Genomic DNA, 27,699 nt, shown 5'->3' with positions numbered 1-27,699 from the left:
TCCCCCGGGATGGTTCTATCTTGGTTTACAGAATATGTTCTGGAGAGGACTTGGGGTCTGGGGCACACTGATCCCTGGCTACGAAGCCTCTAAAATGTTTAGTCTCTTAGCTTAACAAACAAGTCCAAGAATGTAGGCAAAAAGCACTAGGAATACAGAAGCTGTAAGAAGGTATAACAGGGGTATAAAAGAAAAGGCAAAAATCTTCATGGCATCAGTGGCAGAATTAATTTTCAGTTGTGTTGAAGATGGCAGGCAGAATCTTCAGCCTGTCAGTGTGATGGTTTTAACATCTGACCACCCAAAACAGGACTCCTATTTTTATTTTTCTCCTTTTTATCCTTTATAAAAGTTTTTATGACTTAAATGATGAATAGAATAGAATAGAATAGAATAGGATAGAATAGAATATTTCAGTTGGAAAGGACTTACAATGATCATCTAGTCCAACTGCCTGACTACTTCAGGGCTGAACAAAAGTTAAAGCATATTATTAAGGGCATTGTTCAAATGCCTCTTGAACAGTGACAGGCTTGGGGCATTGACCACCTCTGTATGACACTGAACCGTGCCATAAATCAAATCCCTCCTGATGGGAGAATGGAGTAGTAGAAGAAGGAGAAGAAGGTTTAGGGAACATCAACAATCCTCCATTTTGATATTTTTTACTCTTATCTATTTACTACAAAGAGAAGCCCAAAACCTCTAAATTTTTCACCCTGTGACAATCTTACATAGTAGTCTATCACCTAATTCACACCACTGTATTTTCTAGTTCTTGTCTGATTGTTGGTAATTTTTTCCAAGATTGGAGGTTAAAACCGTGTTGTTCAGGGGGGTAAGAACCCTTAAAAACAGGCAGAGAAATATTCTTCTCACTCTGGGTTAGTACACTGTAGGAAGCCTGTTCCAGTGTTTGACCACCCTCTCAGTAAAGAAATGCTTCCTAATATCAAGTCTGAACCTCCCCTGCTTCAGCTACTTAATTTAAGTAGCCTTCTCGGACCTTCTGAGCTCATGAGAAGTTTATTACATGCTAAAATTATTTAAATTACTTTGTCTTCAAACAAATGAATTGCCTTTCTTTAGGTGATTAAACCTTTATTTTTGAGCTACTTGATTCCTGGGAAGACAAGTCCTTTGGAAAAGGAAATATTGTGTTTCTGTTTAGTGTAAATGAGCTTTACATGTTAGTGGTATAGTTTTTAAACCAAATTCTACAAGAAATTGGTAGTTGTGCCGTGATATCTGGTTTATGAATTTTATAATGTGTTACCAATGTTCTACATTTCCTTGCTACAATTATTCCGATGTTACTTTTTTCTTTTGTGTGAACTAGCAAAACTGTATATTGATACTCAGGAATCAGGCACTTGCAAAAAAGTGAACCTAAAGAATAATTTTGTATTTGATAATTCTGTAGGTACAAGCCTGTGCAGAAAGTGGATGGCGTTCCAGATGGTTTCACAGGAAGTGGTCAACAGACAGGCACATCTGCTGAACAAACTATAATTGCCCAAAGTCAACATCATCAACAGTTTTTAGGTATGAAAAGATGTTATACTGTCATCTCACTGATAATAGAACAAAAAGATACTCATAGGAGCTATATGTTCTGTATTGCAAGACTTCTGCAATATTTAATATTCATCATGCAGATATAAAACAAAAAAATGTGCAAAATCTATTTGCACAGTAGATTTAAAATATATTGTAATGCAAGTGAGGTGAAGACTCTGGGGCAAACTGCTCTGACAGATGTGCTCTGGAGTCAAGGATCATGCCGAGGGACTGTGGAGAGAGTTCCTGAAGTGGCAAGACCTCGAAATTAGCACCAAGAGGTGCCTCAGCACCCCACCTTCCCCCTCCAGCAGGAAGTGCTGAAGCTCTGACTCAGAGGCAGCTCTGACTCAGCGTGAGTGAGGTCAGGAGTGATAAGGTCCACTTTGCACCCTGTAACACCCCAGACACTTAATGTTTGGGGCTAAACTGAGGTTCCTTTGCTCTGGGTAGACGCAAGGGAGAAATACTGACCAGATATTCTCAAGAGGTAAAAATCCCACAAAGGTTTACTGGCAAAAAATAGAAAATCAAGGAACTTTGGCAAAACATTCAGTACAACATAAAATACTTATCACAGCATCAACTTAGCCCATTCAACTTAGCAACCTTTAAACCCATTTGATGCTACGTTCCATGAAAAGAGAGTTAGAAGAAGAAAGGGAGAAAGACAGGAAAGATATAGCAAAACAGACATATAGCTACCAACTCCTGGGTTCCAGCAATGTAACAGATAGAAAACTCCAACATGAAGGTAGGGTTAAAGAACAACATGCTTGCCTTGTGGTCAGCCTTCTTAAACCCTTGGCCCTTCGTGGGCCTTCCTCCCAGGTAGGACTTCTGGTTGCTCAGTCACTCAGGGGCTGGGTTAAGCAACACTGGGGGACTGCCTCCAGTGTGCTATGATTGACAGAGACTGCGGGGCTTGGGGGTATGGGGGGCAGGGCACCACCTCACCAGAGCAAGGCCTGACCCGCCCCCTACTACACATATTCCAAGCATCCTAAAATGTCTCCAGACATTGATCTTTCCAGTCTCTGACACACCCCTACAAAAGCAGCTCCTAGGGTGCAGAGTAGGTAAACAGGGCAGGGTGTGGCAGTTCAGGAATGTAGAATGCAGTCACCCACCAGCTCAAGAGGAGAGCTCAGTTGGTGGTCATTACATTCTCGGAAGGAGCTCAGCTATGGTATCCACTTGGCAGGGAGCTATGTCCTCTGGACTTGCCAGAAAGGATGTGGTGACACAGACAGAGCTGCCATGAAAACACGCAGCCATCTAGGTCTTGGGCTACAGGGAATGCCAGAGCCTGGCACTGGTATTGGATGGCAGTAGAGACAACAGCTGTGTGAGGTGTGATAAAGTGGGTGATCTGCTCAGCCCAGGGACAGAGCTAAGAGAGGAGGTAGAAAAGTTAAGAAGTATCAGGGACTCTGAATGGTTGAGACACTCTGCCATTCCTGAGGCAAATGCACCAGCTGGCCACACCACAAGAAGAAAAGGATCCCTTACACTCTCACCACCAGGCAGAAGGAGGGGACCTAAGAGATGGGAGGGAATGGAAACAGGTCTTTACTCAAGGCAGCAGGCAAATCCCCTCCTGGCCTACCTCACCTTCCCAGCTGCAATACAATAAGTATGAGGCTCTAGAACTTGAAGACCAGGTACAGAATTGTCAAGGTTGGAAGAGACCTCCAAGATCATCTAGTCCAACCATCAACCCAGCACCTCCATAGTCACCTTTAAACCATATCCCCAAGTGCCACATCCAGATGCCTCTTGAACACAAATACAACATGGGCACACTACAATATGGACAAAGGTCCATCCAGGTTGGAGGAGTTGCCTAGGGTGAGTAAGTCTACGCCCCTGCATCACAACTGCCTCAGTCAAGGAAAAATAGAGCAATTGTCATTGGTGACTCCCTTTAAGAGGAACAGAGGCCTGATATGCTGACTGGACCCAACCCATAGGGAAATGTGGTGCCTCCCTGGGGCCTGGGTAAGAGACATTACCAAGAAACTCTGTAGCCTGGAACAGCCCTCTGATTATTATCCATTACTGGTTTTTCAGGTGGTCAACAATGAAGTCCAAAAAAAAAGTCTAAGGACAATCGAGAGGGACCTCAGGGCTTTGGGATGACTGGTTGAAGGATCTGGAGCATGAACAGTTTTCTCCTCTATTATGTCAGTTACAGGGAATGATGGAGGCAGAAATAGGAAAATCATGCAGATGAATACCTGGTGCTGAGCCAGGTGTCACCAGCAGAATTTGGTTTTTTTCATCATGGGTTGTTTTACATGACACTGAGCCTGCTGACAACAGCTGGGGTACACCTGTCTCAAAGGGGAAAAGGATCCTTGTTAGTTAGCAGGGCTCACTGAGAGAACTTTAAACTAGATTTGAAGGGAATAAAATCAGGAACAATGGAAATAAGCCTGGGAGTGGCACGCCACTGACGGATGGTGTGCTAGTGAGGTCCTTCAGTCTGCTGTCTCGATAGAGGTAAGGGATGGAGATCCATGCAGTAGAAAGGATGCACGGGTTATTGATGTGCTAGAAACCACAGAAGCAGCTGAGAATGGTCAAGCAGAAATTAGAGCTTCTCCCCCAAAAAGGTAGTGGATCAATAACACAACTTAAGTGTATTACATCAATGTATTCAGCATGGGCAACAAACAGGAGGAACTGGAAGCCATGGTGCAGCAGGAAAACTATAACATAGTTGCCATCACAGAGACATGATGGAACAAGTCACACAACTGATGCAGATGGTCTTTAAGGTGCCTTCCAACCCAAACCATTCTATGATTCTGTAACCTGATCTCCTTCTATGACAAGGTGACCTGCCTAGTGGATGAAGGAAAGGCTGTGGATATTGTCTACCTAAACCTCAGTAAAACCTTTGACACTGTGTCCCACAGCATTCCTGGAGGAACGGGCTGCTCATGGCTTGGATGAGTACACTGTTCCCTGGGTAAAACACTGGCTGGATGGCCAGGCCCAAAGAGTGGTGATGAATGAATTTAAATCCAGTTGGTGGCTGGTCACAAGTGGTGTTCCCCTGGGCTCAGTATTGGGGCCAGTCCTGTTTAATATCTTTATCAATGATCTGGATGAGGGGATTGAATGTGCCTCTGTAAGTGTGCAGATGACCTCAAATTGGGCAGAAGTGTTGATCTGTTGAAGAGCAGGAAGGCTTTGCAGAGGGATCTGGACAGGCTGGATCGATTGGTCGAGGTCAGTGGTATGAGGTTCAACAAGGTGAAGTGTTGGGTCCTGCATTTGGGTCACAACAACCCCATGCAATGTTACAGGCTGGGGGAAGAGTGGCTGGAAAGTGTCAGAAAAGGATCCGGGGGTGCTGGTCAACAGCTGGCTGAACTTTAGATGGCAGTGTGTCTGGGTGACGAAGAAGGGCAATGGCATCCTGGCTTTTATGGTTGCTTATGTAAAAATGCTTATTAAATATGTTGTTGCAGTAATTGTACACTTTGTTTTGAATTCATATATTGGGATTTTGAAGCACCACATCTTTTGGCATAACCTTGCTGTGTACCAAAATCATTGGGAAACTTAGGCTATAGTTAGCAGGTTTTTGAATTTTCCCTTCCACTGTTCCCATAGTTGACAGTGCATTTTTCCCCCCATACCAGTATATCTGTTGGAAACACTTATGAGAAATAGTAAAAGCACGTTTGCTACAGTTGAAAGGCTTTTAAATTTCAAGTAAATATATGCTGCTGAGTCTACTAAACCCTAACATTCATGTCAATTCAAAAACTCTTTGGTTGATCAAAATAAAAACTATTACATTATATTGATCTCTTATATACTGACATGAATATTCTGAAAATGAGTCTTATCTTTTTTCTAATATACAGATACAATATGTATGTGCAATCATTTTTATCTGTTACCTATCAAGAATAATTTAACATCTCCTTTTGTTTTAAAAATAGCTAGCTGGTTTGTTCACAACTTTATTGCAACTTTAAAATATATTTAGTATGAAAGACATTCCTCTTTGGGCATTATGACCTTCTAGACTTTATTTCTTTACATCATCCTTAAATGTTTTCTAATCAAACTGTAATTGGCATCATTTGCAATAGCTTTTTTCTGTTATGTTGTCATGGAAACAGATGCATCTCGAGTACTTCCAGAGTTTGGAGAAGTTGAAATATCTTCTCTGCCAGATGGTACTACCCTTGAGGACATAAAATCATTGCAAAGTCTTTATCGAGAACACTGTGAGGTAAGAAAAGTGTCTTTTCACAGAAATCATTCTTTGAAAATTCATGTTTTCTAGTAAGAATCAGTACAACAGGGTGACTGACACAAAACAGATTGCAGGCAGCCTACTTGTACCTTATGTGATCCTCAAATATTTTGCTTATTCAGAAAGGATATTTGCAAAAAAAACCCTGAAATTTCTCTCTTAACAGGGAAAAAAAATAACATGTAATAGAATACCGATACTGGAATGTAATCATGTGTAGGTTTTGAGAATTTTAGATAAAACAAACTTTAGATAATATATATACAGAATTTTGCTTTTTTTTATATGAGTTGAAATCAGATTAAATTATTATTTCTAATGTTTATGTTAAAAACAAACTTTTTTTTCAAGTTTTAAAGAAGCAGGTTGCTTAAGAACTTAAGGCTGCATGTTATATTGAATAACGTGTTTTAAAATTATTGTTGAAGGTGCTTTAAAGCATGTAATGAAGTAACAAAATTAATGAAATAGGTTTCCTTTGTGTTTGCAATAGTGTTAAAAGTTCCGTTTAAGTGAATTCACCTGAGATATGTGCTTAGGCTCTTTTCTGGAGGGTTGATCTTAGTCACTTGGCCTGATCTAAATCTGCGGTTACACTAGTCCAGACAGTTGGAAAAATTTTTGCTAAAAAGTTATTAAAAAGGATATTATATGTTTATTTATAAGCATACCTTTTAATATTTTTTTCTGCAAAATGGCCAGGGGCAGCGATACCCCTGGAAAGAATTGGGGGGAATCACTTAGAAGACTATCTGCACTGATTTTATATTTCTTTAGGCAATAGTGGATGTTATTGTGAATCTTCAGTTTAGCCTGATAGAAAAATTGTGGCAAACTTTCTGGCGCTATTCTCCCTCTGCTCCAGCTGATGACACAGCTATTATTGAACTGAGGTCAGTAAATGTCTCTTTGCTTACTGTTCCCCATCATGATACAACAGCAGGAGTCAAATCAAAGAAAGACTGTTTTACATATAGGCTAAGAACCTTTTCTGATATCAGTAGTTTTTCAGGTTAAATTGGTGTTGTCTGCTATTTGATATATAGGGTGTTGGTATATGTCAAACTGCAGCCTTGAAATGATTGTATACATCTTCTATTTTTTCCTTTGGATTACTAAATTCAAAGTATCTTTTCCCAATGTATTGTCTGGTCTGTTTAAATTGCAAGGACCATTTTTATCATACCTCTGCATTATTTATGGTCTGGAGCTGAACTTTGGAGGCTATTTTTTCCCCCAGTTTCATATGGCGAAGTTAGAGTTTCAATTGGATGTAACAGAGACATCTATAAAGTTTTCATTAAATAATCTATTTCAAAATCCATTGTACTTTTCTTATCTGTATGTAAATGCATTTCCATTTATTCACAACAGCAATCTGAGTGAAATAGAAAGTCGACTTCCAAAAGGAAAACTAATTACTCTGTGCAAAAATGAGTCTATTCTGAAATGGATGGGTAACTGTGACCATGTGATGTACCAGGCTTTGGTGGAGATTCTCATTCCTGATGTCCTTAGACCTATTCCTAGTAAGTCAAACACAGATAACATTTCATAACACTGTCTTTTGTTTTGTTTTATGTGGTGAGATTTTTGTGCCTCATGTGAAACTTTTGGGAATGATTTTGAAGGATGTAAACGTAGTGTCTGTGTCATTTTTCCTTAATTCTGTTGAGTAGAAAGGTGTACTGGAGTTGATGTAAGCATTGTACTTAAAGAAAAGCAGAGTGGATGCTTCATTGCATTTAGGAAAGCCTCTAGAATTTTTATGAATATATTTTCTTATGAATTATGCCTTTTTTAACTGCAAATTCTAAGTTTTTATTAAAGATAAAAATGGCTTTCTTTATATACTAGCTCTAGTCTGACAGCTGTGAATGCACTATGGCCCTGAGCCTGAGTCCAGTAATGTCAAGACAGTCTTTCTGTTGACCTCAGTAGGCTTTAGTTTAAGTTTTTTATATATAAGTTCTAGTTGTTAATAAAAGTAAAATGTATATGCTTTGTCATTTCATTTTTGGATAATTAAACATTAATGTATTATCAGTGGCTGCTAAAACCTTATCAGTTTTGATACCTATTAAACCAACACTATCAAACATCTTAAGTCTTGTTTATTGTTCCAATCTATATTTTCTATTTCCAGTATGAAGGACTCATCAATTGATTCTAATATTATGGCCAACTGACTATTATCAGTAATAGAGCATTCTTTTCAAAGCTGATTTTATAGCATCCATCATTGCTCAAGCATGGTATTTTTTTATGGCTGCTTTTGGTAGTAAACGATTTTTAATTTTTTTTCCAGGAAGGATAAATTCTTTTTAAAAACATCTATTGCATGTTTTGTATGTTGTGTTAAATCTTGAAAAGTAATTATAATTACATATATTAATATAAAATATAATATATAATATTAAAAGAAATTATAAAATAAATATTAGGAACCAACAGGGAGACACCTGTAAAATGCCACAAAGGAATTAGGTTGTGTTCCTCTAAAAAGGTGACAAGGTCAATAGGCCCACTAAAGTGCCTCTATAGCAATGCATGCAGCATGAGTAACAAACAGGAAAAGATGGAAGCCTCTGTGCACCTGGAAAGCTATGATTTAATACCATCACTGAAACTTAGTGGGACAAATCACACAACTGAAACTCTGCAATCAATGGCTATAAACTGTTCAGAAAGCACAGGCAAGGAAGAAGGGGTGGAGGGGCTGCCCTCTAAAAAAATGGATTGACTGGAGAGAGTTGTCTTTGAAGACAAGTGCTGAATGGGTTGAGAACTTTTGGGTAAAAATAAGGGAAAAGCCAACAAAGGAAACCTCGTGGTTGGTGTTTACTACGGGCTGCCTGATCAAGGTGAGCCTGTTGATGGTGTTCTTACTTCAGCTACAGGAAGCATCACACTCGCAGGCTCTGATCCTCCTGGGGGACCACCTTGACACCAGCAATCTCTCTTCCCACATCTTTCAAGACCCTGAATTTCAAGTCAGGGGCTGGGAGAAAGAAGTCACTCCCATCATGGGAGAAGATCAGGTTTGTGACCACCTGAGGAACCTGAGCATACACCAGTCCATGGGATGACAGGAGGAGCTGGAAGCCATTGTGCAGCAGGAAAACTATGACATAGTTGCTGTCACAGAAACATGGTGGGATGACTCACATGACTGGAGTGCTGCAATGGATGGCTATAAACTCTTTAGAAGGGACAGGTGAGGAGAGAGGTGGCAGGGTAGCCCTGTATGTTAGGGACTGTCTCAATTGTCTGGAGCTTAATGATGGTGTCTATAGGATTGAGTGTTTACTCAAGAATCAGGGAGAAGGCCAAGACAGATTTGGCAGGAGTCTGTTATAGCCCACCCAACCAGGATGAAGAGGCAGACAAAATATTCTATAACCAGCTGGGAGAAGTCTTATTAATCACTAGCCCTTGTTCTTGTGGGAGACTTCAACTTATCAGATGTCTGCTGAAAATACAACACAGCAGAGAGGAAACAGTCTAGGAGGTTCCTGGAGTGTGTACAAGAGATCTTCCTGACACAGCTGGTAAGTGAGCCAACTCGGGAAGGTGCCCTGCTGGACCTGTTGTATGTGAACAGTAATGGACTTCTGGGTGATGTCTTAGGCAAAGCGATCATGTAATGACAGTTTTTGATTCTTGGACAAGTAAGGAGAGGTGACAACAGAACTGCTAGCTTGGACTTCCAGAGGGCAGACTGGCCTGTTTAGGAGACTGGTTGAGAGAGTCCTTTGGGAGGCAGTCCTGAAGGGCTAAGGAGTCCAGGAAGGCTAGACATTCTTCAAGAAGGAAATCCTAAAGGCACAGGAGCAGACTGTCCCCACGTGTTGAAAGACGAGCCGGCGGGGATGACTGGCTTGGCTGAACAGAGAGCTTTGGCTGGAACTTGGGGGGAAAAAAAGGAGAGTTTATGACCTTAGGAAGGAGGGACAGGCAACTCAGGAGGACTACAAAGATGTCGGGAGTTTATGCAGGGAAAATATGAGCCAGCGATGTGCCCAGGTGACCAAGAAGGCCAAAGACATCCTAGCTTGAGTCAGAAATAGTGGGACCAGCAGGACATGGGAAGTGATTGTCCCCCTGTATTTGGCACTGGTGAGGCTGCACCTCATATTGTGTATACTTCTGGGCCCCTCACTTCAAGGAAGATATTGAGGTGCTGGAGCATATCCAAAAACAGGCAACGAAGCTGGTAAAGGGTCTGAAGCACAAGTCTTATGAGGAGCGTCTGAGGGAGCTGGAGTGTGGGGAAAAGGAGGCTCAGGGGAGACCTTATGTCTCTACAACTACCTGAAAGGAGCTTGCAGCAAGGTGGGGGTCTCTACTCCCTAGTAACAAGTGATAGGACAAAGGGAAATGGCCTCATGTTGCACCAGGAGAGGTTTAGAGTGAATATTAGGAAAAATTTCTTCAATGAAAGGGTTGTCAAGCCTTAGAGTCACCATCCCTGGAGGTATTTAAAAGACATGTAGCTGTGGCACTTAGGGACATGGTTCAGTGGTAGACTTGGCAGTGTTAGGTTAATAGTTGGACTCAATGATCTTAGAGGTCTTTTGCAACCTAAATAGTTCTATGATCCTGTGACCGAACAAGTTGCATGCCAGGTTCCTGAAGGAACTGATGTAGTTCACAAGCCATTCTCCATTACATTTAAGAAGTCATGGCAGCCAGACTGCATTACCAGTGACTGGAAAAAAGGAAACATTGCACCCATTTTTAAAAAGTGTAAAAATGAGGATTCTGGGAACTACCAACCAGTTGGCCTCACCAGTTACCTGTAAGATCATGGAGCATGTAAAGGAAACTTCCCAGTCTGACCATTTAGGAGACTCTCTGGCAGTCACACTCCAAACACCAGAGACTTTAACTGCTGGGACCAAAGCCCCTTCGCAGTGGCGGCTCCAGTGAGCCAAAGGGAGCCACTGCACACCCCACTCACACACAGTCAGACCAGGTTTCCTTACCGGTTTGACCCCAGGTTTCCCATAGCAGAGTCTCAGATGTCTCATTCCATAAAGCAATTTATTCACTGCCCAGCAACACAGAAACAGCCTGAGCTGGTGCCTCTGAGGAGTCTCGTGAATGGTCAGACTGGGTAGTTTTCTTAACAGAGCAGATTCTCCTGGAAGCTACATTGATGACAGGGGGGACATTAGACACAGCTGACATGGCTTCACCAAGGACAAATCGTGTCTGATTAATCTAGTGGCCTTGTATGATGGAGTGACTGCATCAGTGGAAAATGGGAGAGCTACAGATGTCATCTACTTGGACTTCTGTAAGGCCTTTGATACAGTCCCCCAAAATATTCTGACCACTGTTAGATGGTGTTGTGGTTTAACCCCAGCTGGCAAATAAGTACCACACAGATGCTCCCTCCCCCCCTAGTTGCATGGGGAATCAGAAAAAAAAGTAAAACTTGTGGGTTAAGAACAGTTTAAAAATTGAAACAAATTAAAATATAATAATACTAATATTGTTAATGATTATAATAACAATAATAATAATTGCAATGAAAAGGAGAGAGAGAGAGAGAGAGAAATAAAACCCAAGAAATACAAGTGATGCACAATACAATTGCTCTCCACCCACTGACTGATGCCCAGCCTGTCCCTGAGCAGCGATTGATCACTTCCAGCTAACTCCCTCCAGTTTATATCCTGGGCATGACATTCTATGGTGTGGAATATCCATTTGGCCAGTTCAGGTCTCCTGTCCCAGTCATGCTCCCTCCCAGCTTTTTGTGCACCTCACTGGCAGAGCATGAGATACTGAAAAGTCCTTGACTTAGGGTAAGCTCTACTTGGGAAAAACCAAAACATCCATGTGTTATCAACATTACTACAGAATCATGGAATCATTTAGGTTGGAAAAGACCTCTAAGATATAGTCCAACCTTTAACCAATCACCACCTTGTCAACTAGACCATAGCACTAAGTGTCACATCCAGTTTTTTCTTGAAAACCTCCAGGGATGGTGACTCCATCACCTCCCTGGGCAGTCCATTCCAATGTGTAACAACCTTTTCCATGAAGAAATTCCTCCTGATGTCCAGCCTGAACCTCCCCTGGCGCAGCTTGAGGCTATGTCCTCTCATCCTGTCGCTAGTTGCCTGGGAGAAGAGGCCAACCTCCACCTCACCACAACCTCTGTTCAGGTAGTTGTAGAGAATGATAAGATCACCCCCTGAGCCTCCTTTTCTCCAGGCTAAACAACCCCAGCTCCCTCAGTCACTCCTCATATGACTTACTCTCTAGACCCTTCACCAGCTTCCTTGTCCTTCTATGGACTTGCTCCAGACCTTCAATGTCCTTCCTTTAGTGAGTGGTCCAGAACTGGACACGGCACTCGAGGTGTGGCCTCACCAGTGCCCAGCAGAGAGGGACAATTACTTCTCTGGTCCTTCTGGCCACACTATTTCTGATACATGGCCTTCTTGGCCATCTGGGCACACTGATGGTTCATGTTCAGCTGGCTATCGACCAAAACCTCCAGGTCATTTTCCACTGGGCAGCTTTCCACCTGCTTTTCCCCAAGCCTGTAGCATTGCATGGGGTTATTGTGACCCAAGTGCACGACTTGGCACTCGGCCTTGTTGAACCTCATACAATTCACCTCAGTCCATCAATTCAGCCTGTCCAGACCCCTCTCTGTAGGGGTGATCTGCTCCAAAACATTCCACCCTTGGCTGGATCCCATCAAGTCCCATAGACTTGTGTATGTCTAACTGATGTAGCAAGTAGTGATATATTTGCTAGGTGGAAGGAGTCCCACAACTGGAGTGCTGGGATGGAGGGCTACAGGCTGTTTAGGAGGGATAGGCAGGGCAGGTAAGATGGAGATGTGGCACTATATGTAAGGAAGAGGTTTGATTGTACAGCCCTTACAGTTGGCAATGATGTGGTAGAGAGCCTCTGAGTGAGGCTTAAGGGGATGGAAAACAAAGGAGATATTATAGTGGGTGTTTATTACTGATCACCCAGCCAGGATGTAAGCAGTGATGAGTTATTCTGTAAGCAATTAGGAGAAATTGCTGGATCAGTAGCCCTTGTCCTTATGAGAGATTCCAACTTCCCAGACATCAAGTGGGAATATCATCCTGCTGACATGAGCAGGCCTTGGGAAGTCTTGAAGCTTGTGGGAGGTAATTTCTTGTCACAAGTACTCTGTGAGCCAACTAGGAAAGATGCCCTCCTAGACCTGTTGTTTGTGACTAGAGAAGGACTCTTGGGAGATGTGATGGTTGGTGGCTGTCTTGGCCACAGTGATCAACAGTTGGACTCAATGATCTTAATGATTCTATGATCATGGAACGTTTGAGTTTAAAATTTTAAGTGTAGTGAGAAAAAAACATCAGCAGAGTTGCTACACTGGACTTTAAGGAAGCAAACTAAGCTATTGAGGGAGATACTTAGCAGAGTACCTTCAGAATCTGCTTTGAGGGCTTAGGGGCCCACGAGTTCTGGTCAGTTTTAAAAAGTATTTAAAAGACAGATGTGGTGCTTATGGACATGGTCATTTGCTTTCTTCTAGTCCTCATTAACTTTCCCTGATCGCCATGACCTTTCAAAGATAATTGAGAGTGGCCTTACAGTGAAATTAGCCAGCTCCCTCAGCACTCATGGGTGCATCTGATCAGGTCCGTGTACTTATGCATCTCCAATGTTTTAAATGTTTCCCTAACTGGGTCATCCTCTATTGAGGAGAATTCTTCCTTGCTGCAGACTTTTCCTCTGGTCTCAGAGGCTTTGGATTCCTGAAGGTAGTCCTTATCAGTAAAGACTCAAGTGTAGAAGGCATCCAGTACCCCAGCCTTTGTCATTAGGTTCCCTGCCCCCATTCGGCACCAGGCCCACATTTTCTCTGGTCTTCATTTTTTCTGCTGATGTACCTATAGAAACCCTTAATGTTGCTCTTCAGTTTCAACTCCAGGTGGGCTTTGGTTTTCCTAACCCCATCTCTGCACACTTGGACAGTGTCTCTGCATTCCTTCTGGGTCACTTGCTCCTTTTTGCAGCTCCTGTGTGCTTTTCATGTTTTAGTCGTGAGCTCCTTGTTCATCCACACAGACCTGTCACCTTTGCTTGATTTCCTGCTCATTGTGATGGACCATTCTTGAGCTTGGAGGAGGTGATCCTTGAATATCAAACAGGTCTCCTAGATCCAGTCTGCTCTCCAGGACTGTCTCCCATAGGATTCTTCCAAGCAGGTCTCTGCACAGGCCAAAGTCTGTTCTCCTGAAATTTGGAGTTGTTATCCTGCTATTTGCCTTTTTCTATCCTCTCAGTATACTCAACTCCACCATCTCATGGTCAATGCAGCTCAGACTCCACCCAAGCTTTATATCACCAACAGTTTGTAAGAATTGTAAGAAAAGTTTCCTTGTTTGTAAGAATTGGCTCCAGCAGTGTCTCCTTTTCAGCCCTGTTTTGCCAATTACAAGCTCTCTCTTTTCCATAACACCCTGCTTGCCAACTCATTCCAGTATTCCTTCACTTGATTGTAGGTCGTCATCTCCCTCCCCTGTTATTTCTAGTTTAAAGTTTTCCTCACCAGGTTGTCCAGCCTGTTGGTAAAGATGGTTTTGCCCCACTTGGTCAGGTGTATCCCATCTCTCTCTAACAATCTTCAATCTTTAAAAAAGGGTCCCTATGGTCATAAAATACAAATACCGACTATCATTGCCAGCTGGGCAACCAACTGTTGACCCACAGGATACTTCCATTCCCCCTCAAGATCTTGCTTTTCACTGGAAAGACCAATGAGAAAACTACCTGGGCCCCCATACCCTTGACCATTGCCCCATGATGCATGTAGTCACACTTGATATGTTCCAGGTCTCCTCTGGCAGTATTGGTGCCCACGTGAAGATTTGCAAGGAGTAATAATCTGAGGGTCAGACAAACCTTGTCAGTATCACCACAGCATCCTAGATCCAACCCCCAGCAAGCAGTAAATCTTCCAACACAGCAGGTCAGGTTGGCAGATGTGGGCCCCAATCCCCTATAGCATGGAGTCTCCCACTATTATCAGTTGTCACTTCCTTGTGGTGCTGCTCCATGGCTCAGGCTTAACTAGCTCTTAGACAGAGTTCCCAGACCCTCATCTGCTGTGAGGGTACTGCATCTGTTCTTTGCTGGAGATATGCAGGTGAAGCAGGAGCCTTCTTTATGTTTCCAGAAGTCACAGGCTTCCAGCCTTTGCCATTTCCTAATCCAATTAGCACAGACCACCTGATCCTCCTTCAATACAGCTGAGACTTCAGGCTGCAGGGTCTTGAAAACGATCCAGTAGATCTCTTTCTCACCTTCTCTGATACTGCACAGTCTGCTGACCTCTTCCTGCACTTCTTTGGCAACACAGGTCCTGTTCCACTGCACACCTTCTGCAGGCAAGAAAACTGTCTCGCTCTGCCCCAGCCTCAGCAAGAGACCCCAAGCACTTGTTGTACTCTGAGAGCTGCATCTTCCCTCAGGAGTTCGATCTGAATTGAGGCCTCCGATGTTATAGGGATAGTTCCTTCAATGGCTGGAGGTGGTACCCTGTGACACATTAACACCATTGCTGAGGACGTGAATGCTGTTCTCTCTTCTGACACAAGTACTGCATCTTTTGTCTGCCTCTGTTAGCTATGCTGTAAGAAGCAACTCAGGAAAATATTTGCAAGTACTGCTTTGTAGAAATACCCCATCATAGGCAGGTTTCTTTTTTTCTGGACAATCAGAAAGGTACCAACAGCAGCTAGCAAAAAAAAAAAAAAAAAGGGGAAAATGTGTTTAATTTAGTAAGGATGCAAACTGATAATTCTATTTTTGAGTTTCATCTTTTTTCTTTTCCTGATTTTCAGAATTTGGGGAAACCTACTCTTTCACATAACTTCCTAATAAATATTACCATAAAAGAAATTAATAGTGAAGAAAACTTTTTGAAAAGCAAGCTCTAAGTAAAATTTGGTCAGTTGAAATTTTTGTGAAAACATTTCAGTGCCCACAAAATGAATTAAAAACTACTGTGTGGGAAAAAGCCAAATTTCTTTGTTTAAAAAGAAGCCAAACACTTTATACTTCAGTCAGGATTAAAATTTATTATTATCTAATGATTCTAGCAAAAGACCAGAGCCACTGTGTATTAATGGCAATAGATCCTTTCCCCTGAGAATGGCCTTTTTATCTCTTCACATGTGACAGGATGGACAGCACCAAACTTGTTTGGGAGTTCCTCTTCCAGGCAGAGAAGTTATGTTCAAGATATTTTTCATGTTGTATTTGTCAATTTCAGCAATTACAAATACCAGAAAGACTGCAAAATCTTATTTGTGTAGAAGAAATATTTCAGATGAAAAACCCAAGCTTTTTGAAGGCTTATTCAAAAATACACGTTTTCCTTTTAACCTTTTTTGCTGTATCGTTTGATGTGTGTTTAGTAACACTGCAAACTATCTGAATGAGCTTTTTTTTTATTCTGTAGGTAATAAATTAACATGAGCTAATGCTTTGTTAATTAGCAAGTGCATACAAAAATGTTAATGTAGAAACATATGTGGGTTAAATGATCGACAGTGAAAAAGAGTGTTTGTTCTTTGTCTGGAAACCTCAAGAAAGAAAAAAGAAAAAGCCCATTCCGTAGAGCTAACTCAGAAGTTTTATAAGTCCAAATTAAATTTCAGATGAGCATCCACATTTGGGGACAGTAACATAAACCAGTTATCACTACAAATTTGAAGAAAATAATGCTGTGAAAAATAAAATATTTCTTTTTTTTTAAGCAAATTGGCTAACTTTGCTAGCAGAAGTTCTTAATTACAGGATTCATCGATTACTCAAGCTGAAAAAGGGCATTTCTCAGGTGACTTCCACGAGAAATTAATTCTTACTCTACCAAACGTGCTGTTTTGCCTCATAAACAAAATCCAGTCTTGCACTGTTTCTTCTTAGATGTAGTAAAAAATAAATCACTTATAGATAGTAATATTTCCCTTTTCTGTTTTTTTTCTTCTTTGTTACTGTAGCAGCATTCATTCTCCACCAAGTTTTCACACCAGTATGAGCAATCCTACCTTCTGTTCATTTAATACATTCTTATATATTCCTTATTGATACAGTTGTTGAACATTTCACATTGCATTTTGTTCTTCAGAACTAAAATAAAAAGCATGTTGGCAATGGTTCAGGGTACTTCAAGCTTACTTGAGGAAACTGAAGTATTGCAATAATTGCTGTTTCCTGTGGGGTTTTGCTCTTTAAAAGCAAAAGCACTTAGGCAAAAATTGATGGCAGAAAATTCATGATGGAATTTTTCAGGAGATAAGAAACAGTTGTTACAATCACTAATGTACCTGTCGGAATGCCAAAAAGAATTTTCACTGCTGATCATAAGTTTTTTGAAGGGATCTTAGGTGAAGTGGTCAGTTCTGTTTGTTAAATCAGAAACTAAATAATTGTTACATAATATAGAATGAAAGAATAATTCAGGTTGGAAGGGACCTCAGGAGGTCTCTAGTCCAACCTCCTGCTCAAAGCATGGTTAATGCTGAATTCAGACTTGTTTGTTCAGGGCTTTACCCTGTCAGGTCTTGAAAACATCTAAGGATGGAAACTACACAAAGCTCTCTGGGTGACCAGTTGCATTGCTTAACTGTCTTCCTGGGTTGCTTTTGCTCTGCTTTGTTGTCCCTCTAGCAGATAGGGACAGCTCTGCCGTTCAAGTCCCTCATGAAAACTGGAGCCTGTGAACATGAAGCTTATTCCAGTTACCTGAAGGAGACCTGTATTGGCTTTACATGGCAAGCTTTTGGTAGAGATGGGGGGTGCACAGATGCCTTCTATGAGAAGATACCAGAAGCTGTCCCCATGTCAGAAAGGGACGGACACTTTCAGCTGGCTTCAAGATGGACCTGCCACTGGCCAAGGTCTGAACCAATCAGAGACATTAGTAGCATCTCTGTGGTAAAATATTTTTTAAAAGAGTAAAAAATGCTTCACAACAGATTCCAGGAGAGAGGAGTGAGAATATATGAGAAACAACTCTGCAGACACGAAGGTCAGTGAAGGAGGGGAGAATGTGCTCCACTTGCTGGAGCAGAGATTTCTCTGCAGCCCATGGGGAAGACCATGGTGAAGCATTGTCACCCTGCAGCCCATGGAGGATCCCACATGAGAAGAGGCAAAATTCCCATTCCTGGGCACCCTATCGAATTTCCTTGTTATCCTTGCTTCAAGCAGGGGATTAAGCTAGACACCTCCAGCGTTCCCTTCCAGCTTGAGTTTTTCTTTGATCCTACATTTTATAAGAGATGGTATATTGAGTGTCCATGTCCAGGTGTTGTCAGTGGAGGAGCTGCAGGGGTGGTCTCTGTGAGAAGAGGCCAAGGACTCCCCTGTGTCAGAGCCAGCTCCCGCCTGCTCCAAAAGGGACCCACCACAGGACACAACTGGAACAATCAGCTACAGTGGTGGCACCTCTGGGAAAACAGTTAAGAAAGGACAAAAAATCTGCACATCAGCTGAGAGAAGTGAGAAAAATGTGACAGAAGCAATGCTGTAGACACCAAGGTCAGTGAAGAAAGAGGGGAGGAGGTGGTCCAGGCACCAGAGCAGATTCCCTTCTAGCCCATGGAGAAGACTGTGCAGGTCATCTCCCTGGACCCCATGGAAGACCCCTCAAGAGCAGGTGGATGTACCCCGAAGGAAGCTGCAGCCCATGGAGAGCCCATGCTAGAGCAGGGTCCTGTCAGGAATGGTGGTCCCGTGGGGAGGAGCCCATGCTAGAGCAGGTTTTCTGCTGGAACCTGTGACCTTGTGAGGAAACTAATGCTGGAACAGTCTGTTTTTGTAGGACTTTACCCTATGGAAAAGACCTATGCTGGAGCAGTTTGTGAATAACTGCAGCCTATGGGAAGGATCCATGTTCAAGAAGGTCGTAAAGGACTGTCTTCCATGGATGAGACCCCATACTGGAGCAGGAGAAGAGTGTGAGGAGGAAGGAGAGGCAGAGTGTTATGAACTGACTGCAACCCCCATTTCTTGTTGCCCTGTGCCACTTGGGGGGAGGAGGTAGAAGAGTTGGGAGTGTTGGTGATTGAGGCACGGACCCAGACCGGCAGGGAATCTGAATTGTTTATTCAAAGAAATGAGCTGATTTTATACACTTTTCCAAGGCACAGTATTTCCTTATATGGTAATTCTCACTGCGTGACCTATCCCGTGTTGCCACATCAGCAACACACTTTCCAAATGTCCTTCTATGGGATGATCACTCCCTGTTCACTCATCTGTCAGCTCCCGTCAGCTCCCGGAAGGCTCCTCTCCATAGGGGTCTGCTGTGTGACACTTCCTCCCCCCAGGGTCTGGTGGAGACAAGCTTCTCTGTGCCGCCATGTGCTCCTTTGTGCTGCCATGTGCTTCTGCAGGCACATCCTACAGCCTGCAGCTCAATTCTATCTTATCTCTCTCTACATGGGAGTTAAGTTGTTCCTAGAAAGAAGCGAGGGTTGGAGGAAGTTTTTTTTAGATTTGTTCTTATATCTCACTATCCAACTCTGATTGGCAATAAATTCAATTAATTTCCCCAAGTTGAGTGTGTTTTTCCTGTGATGGCAATTGCTGAGTGATCTCCCTGTCCTTATCTTGACCCATGAGCATTTCTTCGTATTTTTCTCTGCTGTTCTGTTGAAAAGAGAGAGTGATAGAGCAGCTTGGTGAACATCTGGCAGCCAGCCAAGATCAAACCACCACAAGACTTCATCTACTTTTTCCTTATGAGGTAGGCTGTATCAGATACCCACATCACCCACATTGTTATGTCATCTAACCTGGACCCTTAAGCTCTCAACTGGCTTATCATCCATCCCTAGGCAAAGCTCCATGCATTGCAGCTCCTCTTTCATATAGAGCACCTTCTTGGCTAGTTTTCCCTAAAGATTCTGTATCTATCCATTGCAGCACTCCAGAGAATCCCATAGTTATGGTTGCACAAAGTCTATTTGGAAGCCAGTAAATAGCAGTGTATCCCAGAGGCCAATACTGGGTCCAACACTGTTCAATGTCTTTATTGGTGATCTGGATGATGGGGCAGAGCATACCCTCAGCAAGTTTGCTGATGACGCAAAACTCTGAAGAGTAGCTGATGCATCACAAGGTTATGCTGCTATCCAGAGAGACCTCAACAAGATGGAGAAATGGGCTGACAAGAACCTCATACAGTTCAACAAGGGGAAGTGCCAAGTCCTGCCCCTGGGGAGGAACAATCCCATGTGCCAGTACATGCCAAGGGGGCCAACCAACTGGAAAGCAGCTTTGCAGAAAAGGACCAGTGGGTCCTGGTGGACACCAAGTTGAACATGAGCCAGCAGAGTGCCCTTGCTGCAAAGAGGGCTAGTGGTATCCTGGCTTGTATTAGACAAAGTGTTGCCAGTAGGTCCAGGTAGGTGATCCTTCCCCTTTATTCAGCACCATTTGAGTGCTGTATACCTGGCGTCCTGTATCTAGTTCTGGTCTCCCCAGTACAAGAGTGACATGGACATACTGGAGAGAGTCCAATGAAGGGCCATGAATTGGCACTGCTTAACTGTCCTCAAGGTGAAAAAAATTCTCCTATCAAGTCAGGACCTCTTTTTTTTCAGTTTATGCCCAGTGTTTATCACTCTCCTGCCATGCATCTTTGTGAAGAGGCTGAGTCTGTGTTCTTAAAACCTTGTAGGTATTGAAAGGCTTCTATTAGGTCCCCCCTAAACTTTCTCTTTCAGGCTGAAAAACCTAGTTCCCTCAGCCTCTCCTCATAAGGTATGTGGTCCAGCTCCCTGACCATGTCAGTGGCCCTCTACTGAACTTGCTACAGTTTATCAACATCCTTCTTGTAATGATAGGGATCCAAACCTAAACTGGATAAGTCTCTGAGCCAATAAATGCAGTAGTTCTCAATGTGGAATATTTACATACCGAGGATGCAAAAGGTTTCAAGAGAGGCACCTTGCCATCCTTTTCATTTTATTTTTATTCTTTAATGTTTAGGTGCCTTGACTCAAGCCATTCGCAATTTTGCAAAAAGCCTTGAAGGTTGGCTTTCCAGTGCCATGAACAATATTCCACAGAGAATGATACAAAGCAAGGTAAACAAAGTTGACTGCAGTTTTCTTTACTTTCTGCAATTGTACACTAGATGTCATTCAAGATCTAAAAGTAGCAGCATTTTAACTTTTATGCTAAATGTCATATTTAAGTTGAACTTCAAACATGAACCATGGGGTTGGAAATAACTTTGTTTGCCAAAAAAAATAATAGGAAAAACTGTATTTGTTCTATTATATGTGAATTGCAATACCTGAGGGCTCAAATTAATACAGCAATTTTAGAATTAAAATAGACAGAAGATTGGTTGATAATACAATGTGTTAAGATAAATGGATTTCTTCATAGGTTGCCACTGTAAGTGCATTTGCCCAGACTTTGAGAAGATACACATCTCTCAATCACCTGGCTCAGGCAGCTCGGGCTGTGCTTCAGAACACTTCTCAGATCAACCAGATGCTCAGTGATCTCAACCGTGTGGATTTTGCCAATGTACAGGTACCTTTAACTTTAAAACCCAGACTTAAAAAAAATTATTATTTCCACCCATTTTTAAAATTTTTATTGTTAGCTCTTACTCTATCAAGAAAGCAAAGTGGGAACATTTTTCTGATCTATATATATACAGTGATTCAGTCAAAACTTTCCAGCTTCTGCTTTGGCCATAAGAAAAATAGAACCTCAGAAACATTATCTATTTCCATTTTCTCTGAAGGCTTCTTATCCTTCAGACCATGCATTCTGCCAGTTTTTAATGCAGATGAAAGTGTAGACTACATGTGTTCTTAGAATGAACAGCATGAACAATGCCTGAAGATGAAATCTTGGATAGCATAGATTCTGATCTTTCATTAAAAAATATTGATCATAGAGCACTATTTCTAATACAGATGGTTTAATTATTTTTAATATGTTTCATATTTTTATTTAAAATACGATATCATTAGTATACTTTCTTTAATTGTTTGTGTTTACATTTCCAACCTTTCCTAAGTAAATGGTTAGAACTAGTTTCCAGTTATCTGTAAAACATCGATTTATTATTTTTCATTAGGTTTAGAAAAGGTTTCCCTTTTATCTCTTTCTTCTCCTTAGAAGAAACAAGTTTTTTTCTCCTGTTGCTACACTAACTTACATGGCCCAGATACTGATAGTCATACATTTGTCTTCTTTCATGAACAAACATTTTAAAACATTTTACCTTAAAAGAAGTTCAGAAGTTCACTAGCACAGTTGAATTCTTTAAGTTTGTTGCAAAGATCTTTGAATAAATAACATTTAACACAATATAGTTATATTGCATAATAGTGTGTAAACTACCTAAGATTTAGTATGTAACCAAATATATGTGTGCCGGTTTGGACAAATGTGGAGGAAAATATCCTCTGATAGAAGGCAGGTTACAACTACCCCTCCCCCACCAGGTTCGGGAAGAAAAATTTTCCTCAGAGGAAAGTGAAAGAAATAAAAAACTATTTATTTAACAAACACACAGGAAAAGGATAATAATGCTAAATAATAAAACCTCTCGCTGTGGAGAGAAACCTGGGAAGATTTCAGAGTCCTTCTGTAGGTGTGGTCTCTCTCCTCCTCCTCGGAGATGGGTCAATGTGGACCCACCTCCAGGGCTTTGGTGGAAAATTCTCCTGGTGTGTTCTGATGTTGAAACAGTCCAGAAGAGAAGAAGGGAAAAACCAAAGTCCCAGGAAAACAAAGTTCAACTCTCTGTCTCCCTCCGGAGAAAAGAGCCAAAAGCTGGCTGAAAAGCAAGCAGGGTGCTTCCTCCGCTCTTTTCGCCGCAGCAGGACGCAGAGGAGTGTGTATCTGTGTCTTTGAACAACTGTTTTGAAAAGTTCGCTCAGTTTTTTCCTCTCCCCCCTCTCAGGCTCAGTTTAAAGGCACAAAATTAATTTCTGGGCATAGAGCAGAGATAAGGGATACACATCATAAAGTCACCCCAAGACAATGTGGTATATTAGAAATTGTTCTGTGGTAAGATATCAAGTCTGTGAAAGTTGAGATGTTAACTTGGCATGTGATAGCTAGAGTTTAAGAATATGGTCTTTGTTAAATCAATATTGGCTTTCTCAAATTCCATTTAAAGGAAATATCCATATTGGTCTTATTAAAACTTTAATATTTAATATTCCATAATAATACTGTGAATTGCTCTTTATTGTATATAGACTGTGTTTGTCCAATTGTGTGCTATTTATATTATTCATTACTCATTAGGCAATGTGTAATATATTGCAGACCGCGGATAAACACAACAATCCTTTCTTGCCTATAAAAGAAAGTTCTTTTTAAGTGAGGGGATTAAAAAATGTAACAGAAATTGTATTTGGTCTTAAGTCCTTTGTTGTGGTTTACGAATGGTATTCCCCAGTTTAGTGTTCCCACTGAAACACCCCAGACCATGTGCCACTCACTTCATTCCCCCCCTCCCCCTGTGTCAGGATGGAGAGGAGAACTGGAGGTACAAAAGGTAAAGATCATGGGTTGAGATAAGAACAATTTACTAGAAACAGCAATGAGATAAGAAAACAAACAGTAACAGCAACAATATTAATATCAAAAGTGTATAAGAGAGGTGAGAGATTCACATGGAAATGTTCAGCACTACGCCAAATGGAGCCCGACAATACTCGACCTCTGCCATGCTACCCCAACCTGGAAGGGACCCCTTTCCCCATTCCTGGAAAATTATATGAGATAGTATAGAATAACCTCCAGGTCCTAGCCATGCCTCCTCTTGGCTACCACAAAATTTAACCCTGTCCTGGCCAGAACAAGGACATCATCCACCCCTACAACTTCCAACTATATACATATATATATATATATACACATATATACACAATCACAGGTATCATTGCCATAGTCAATGACCATCCCTCCAAGATGTCTGTTGAGTTCATTTAGTCCATGACTGTGGGTTCTATCCATCCTAAATGTCTTCCAGGGGTGGAGAGCTGGTGTGCTGTCAGCTGGTTGCAAGCTGCATCAGGAGCTCATGACTGGTGTATCTGGAGCAGTCCATCCTCATTTTCCATGGTAGTTATGACATACAGTGGCAGTGTCATTCAGCAACCAATATTATACAATTCAACATTGCAGACTGTTCTCACCCAAAAATCAAATCTCCTTGAGGTACAACTTGTCTTGATCCACCTTGTCCTTCAATAACTTCTGCAACTTGCCATGTAGGGCTCCATATGGCAGCTTTCTATTTTCAATGGATCCCTACAATATGGCAGGAACTGTCAGTGAAGAGAGCGTATCGCTTTTCATTTTCTGGTAGCTGATTATATGGTGGGGTGTCCTCAGCATGTGTCACCTTCTCCTCTGATAGTCCAAAATTTTCGCCTTCAGGCCAGTTTGTGATGACTTCCAAGATCCCTGGGCGATTGGGGTTTCCTATTCAAGCTCACTGTGTGATCAGTGCAACCCACTTACTCCACGTAGCATCAGTGGCCTGATGTGTTGAAGGGACTTTCCCTTTGAACATCCAGCCCAGCACTGGCAGTCAGGGTTCCAGGAGGAGCTGTGCTTCAGTGCCAATCACTTCTGAAGCAGCTTGAACCCCCTCATAAGCTGCCAGTATCTCTTTTTCAGTTGGGGTGTAACAGGCTATGGATCCTTTGTATCCCTGATTCCAAAAACCTAGAGGTCAACCTCAAGTGTGCCCTGGTGCTTTCTGACAGAGGCTCCTGGAAGGATCATTCTCCCTGGCTGCGGTGTAGAGAACATTTTTACATCCTGTCCTGTCCTGATTGGCCCAAGGGCTACTGCATGAACAATCTCCTGTTCAAAAGCTTGTTGTTCAGGACCCCACTTAAAATCGTTCTTCTTCCATGTCACTTGATAGAGAGGATTTACAATCTGACTGTAATCTGGAATAAGCATCCTCCAAAAATTCACAGCACATAGGAAAGCCTGTGTTTCCTTCTTGCTGGTCAGTGGGAACATAGCTGCTATTTTGTTGACCCCATCCCTTGGAATCTGACAACATCCATCTTGCCATTTTATTCCTAAAAACTGAATTTCCTGGGCAGGTCCCTTGACCTTACTTTGTTTTATGGCAAAACGGGCCTTTAGGAGGATTTGGATTATCTTCTCCCCTTTCTCAAAAACTTCCTCTGTTGTGTTGCCCCACAGGATGATGTCATCAATGTACCGTAAGTGTTCTGGAGCCTCATCCTTTTTCCAGTGCAGTCTGGATCAGTCCATGGCAAATAGTGGGGCTGTGTTTCCACCCCTGGGGCAGTGTTGTGAATGAGTGTTTTAAGTTCACTTAAAGAATCACCAGCAAAGGTTTAATATAAAAAGCCACATAATGACAAAGTTAATTGGCAAGGTTCACTCTATTATTTACTAGATGGTTAAAACACACAGAGAAAAAGCAAACAAAAATCCAAAATCAGTCAATCCAAATCAAAATAAACACAAAACTCTCTTTGTGGAGGCTGGGGCGGGAGGAGGGGAAGACAAGAGGCTAGGAAAGGGTAAGGAAAAAAAAGGAATACAGAAGACATTCCTGTTGAGTCACAAGCTTCAGAGTAGACTCCCATGATAAACTGAACCCTGGACTTGACCAACAGCACTTCACTTCACTTAAACTTAACAGCATTTAAGCTTAATAGTACTTAACTTAAACTCAATTGATAAGTTAAGCAATTTAGTAAAGGATTCATATAGAATTTGCTATACTACAACAGTAACTTACTTGCAGTCCTAACTTAGTTACAAATCTAAAGTACTTGAGAATCTAGGAGAACATTATATTTGCTACAGCATATGCACACTCGCATGCACAAAGACGGTACCTGTGAAAAAATCCCCTCGAATTCTGTGAGATACTCACTTCAGATGCCATTGCATCTTCTCAGCAGGTGAAGGGTTGACTCCTGAGGAGTGAGGGCATCAGCCAAGGATCCATTGTTGTCATTTGGTGATCTTCCGAGTATAGCAAATTTGAGAGTTCACTGGCTCTGAGAGGCCCTACTCAGAGGGACATTGCTGGTCACAGCCTGCTGCAGTCCAGGAGAACTCAAAGGATCTTACTTTGGACCACTGTTGATAGGGTCACAAGAGAGTGGACTTCAGTCATAATAATTTTCTATCCTGGCTGCAACTCAGGTCAGTAACTTTCTTTGAAAGCTTGATAAAAAAAATATTATTCCACTTGGGTTGTTATTCAGGCAAGAAAAATAAGTTTCCAAGGCTGTTCATTAAAAAACAGGAGCTCATTAGACAGCACAGGTTCCTGGGAACAGACAGTGTTTTTGATTAACTCAAGAGGAGCTGTTTGTGAAGGCTCCTAACGAGCATTTCTCAGATCACAATGTGGCCTGGCAAGGGGGTATGCACCACCACAGGAAGTTGGTTCCAGGTGTACTGGACACCCCTCCAGGTGAAAGCAAACTGTGGCCTGCACTCTGCTGCTAAAGGAATGGAGAAAAATGCATTGGCAATGTCAATGGTGGCACCACTTTACTGCCTTGGACTCCAGTTCATACCGAAGTTCCAGCATGTCTGACACAGCAGCGCTCAGTGGTGGTGTGACTTCGTTCAGGTCATGATAGTCCACTGCCAGTCTCCACTCTCCATTGGACTTACACACTGGCCAGATAGGACTATTAAAGGGTGAGCAAGTCTTGCTGAGCCCTCTCTGGCTCTCCAGTTCACAAATCATCTCATGAATGGGGGTCACAGGGTCCTGGTAGGTGCGGTGCTTTTGACAGTGCACTGTTGTGGTAGCAATCAGTACCTGTTGCTCTTCGACCCACAGGAGTCCCACAGCAGAAGGGTCCTCTGAGACACCAGGCAAGGGATTCTGCTGTTGAATTCCTTCTGTCTCCATATGTCACGGGATGAGTGGGAGCTTCAGACAAGCCCTGCCTTAGCCTCAGATTTTGGCAGCAGTTCAAATTTAAGGAATCACTCTGGCCCACAAGTTATAGTGATGGTGAATCAGGTCTATTTATAAAAATTAATTATTTATTAAACAGACAAGACAGATGAAAGATCTAATCAGAATTACTTACTACACAGTATAAAACAAAAGAACTACTAGTAGACTACAGCATAATATAAAACAGTGCACGATATCAAGGTACCTATATTAAAGCTAGCAAAAGAAATAGTATTGATTAGGAGTCAAATTCAACTTGCCACCAAAATGATAATAATGTACACAGATTCCTTCACTTAACCCCTAGGGAGCAACTGCAAAGCAGGCGTCCCTATTTACGGGAGAAGCTCCCCACATTTCCAGGGAAATGTATAGAAGATTTCTGCTTTATGAAAGTTTGGTGTGGCTTTTATAGTCGTAAAGTGAGATGTCTGTTGGTCAGAAATACAGCTTATATTCCTGTAGTGGTTTGGTCCAAAATACTCATTACTATTTACCTTCTGTGAGATAAGAATTAGAAGAAACACAAAGCAGGCACCAAACTTGAAAGAATATAAAGAAATTTATTAACAGACCTAAAAGAGGGAAAAAGGAAAAAAATAAAATCATACCACACCTTCAGAACTCCTCCCCCCACCTTTCTCCCTTTCTCCCAATGACAATGTAAAAAGACAACCCTTGAGATCTTCAGTCTGTTTACCACTTCCATAATAACCTTGTTCAGTCCATTTAGGAAGAGGAGTCTCTCTTGCCCATGCTATGAAAACATTATCACAACAAGACAGCCGCCCGGGTTGGTTCTCTGCTCACATGTGAGTCCCTTCCCCCGACTTGCAGCTTTTCCCACAAC

The 27,699-nt window shown here is 42.0% G+C and overlaps 1 protein-coding gene across 2 annotated transcripts in view; it reads left to right on the top strand.

The window, feature by feature from the left end:
- Positions 1 to 27,699, top strand: part of LOC103618999 (transcription factor RFX3) — a 154,850-nt gene that overhangs the window by 97,878 nt on the left and 29,273 nt on the right. For both annotated transcript variants that reach the window (XM_008637471.1, XM_017739026.1), the window contains exons 7-12: positions 1,424 to 1,545; positions 5,706 to 5,818; positions 6,620 to 6,735; positions 7,217 to 7,371; positions 20,876 to 20,973; positions 21,281 to 21,430. In XM_008637471.1, coding sequence (XP_008635693.1) covers positions 1,424 to 1,545; positions 5,706 to 5,818; positions 6,620 to 6,735; positions 7,217 to 7,371; positions 20,876 to 20,973; positions 21,281 to 21,430 — 754 coding nt within the window. The remainder of the gene's footprint in view (positions 1 to 1,423; positions 1,546 to 5,705; positions 5,819 to 6,619; positions 6,736 to 7,216; positions 7,372 to 20,875; positions 20,974 to 21,280; positions 21,431 to 27,699) is intronic.

Source organism: Corvus brachyrhynchos, unplaced genomic scaffold (assembly GCF_000691975.1).
Source record: "Corvus brachyrhynchos isolate BGI_N302 unplaced genomic scaffold, ASM69197v1 scaffold357, whole genome shotgun sequence".
Lineage (NCBI taxonomy): Eukaryota > Metazoa > Chordata > Aves > Passeriformes > Corvidae > Corvus > Corvus brachyrhynchos.
The sequence above is the reverse complement of the archived record's forward strand: the minus strand, read 5'-3'. Positions and strand labels throughout refer to the sequence as shown.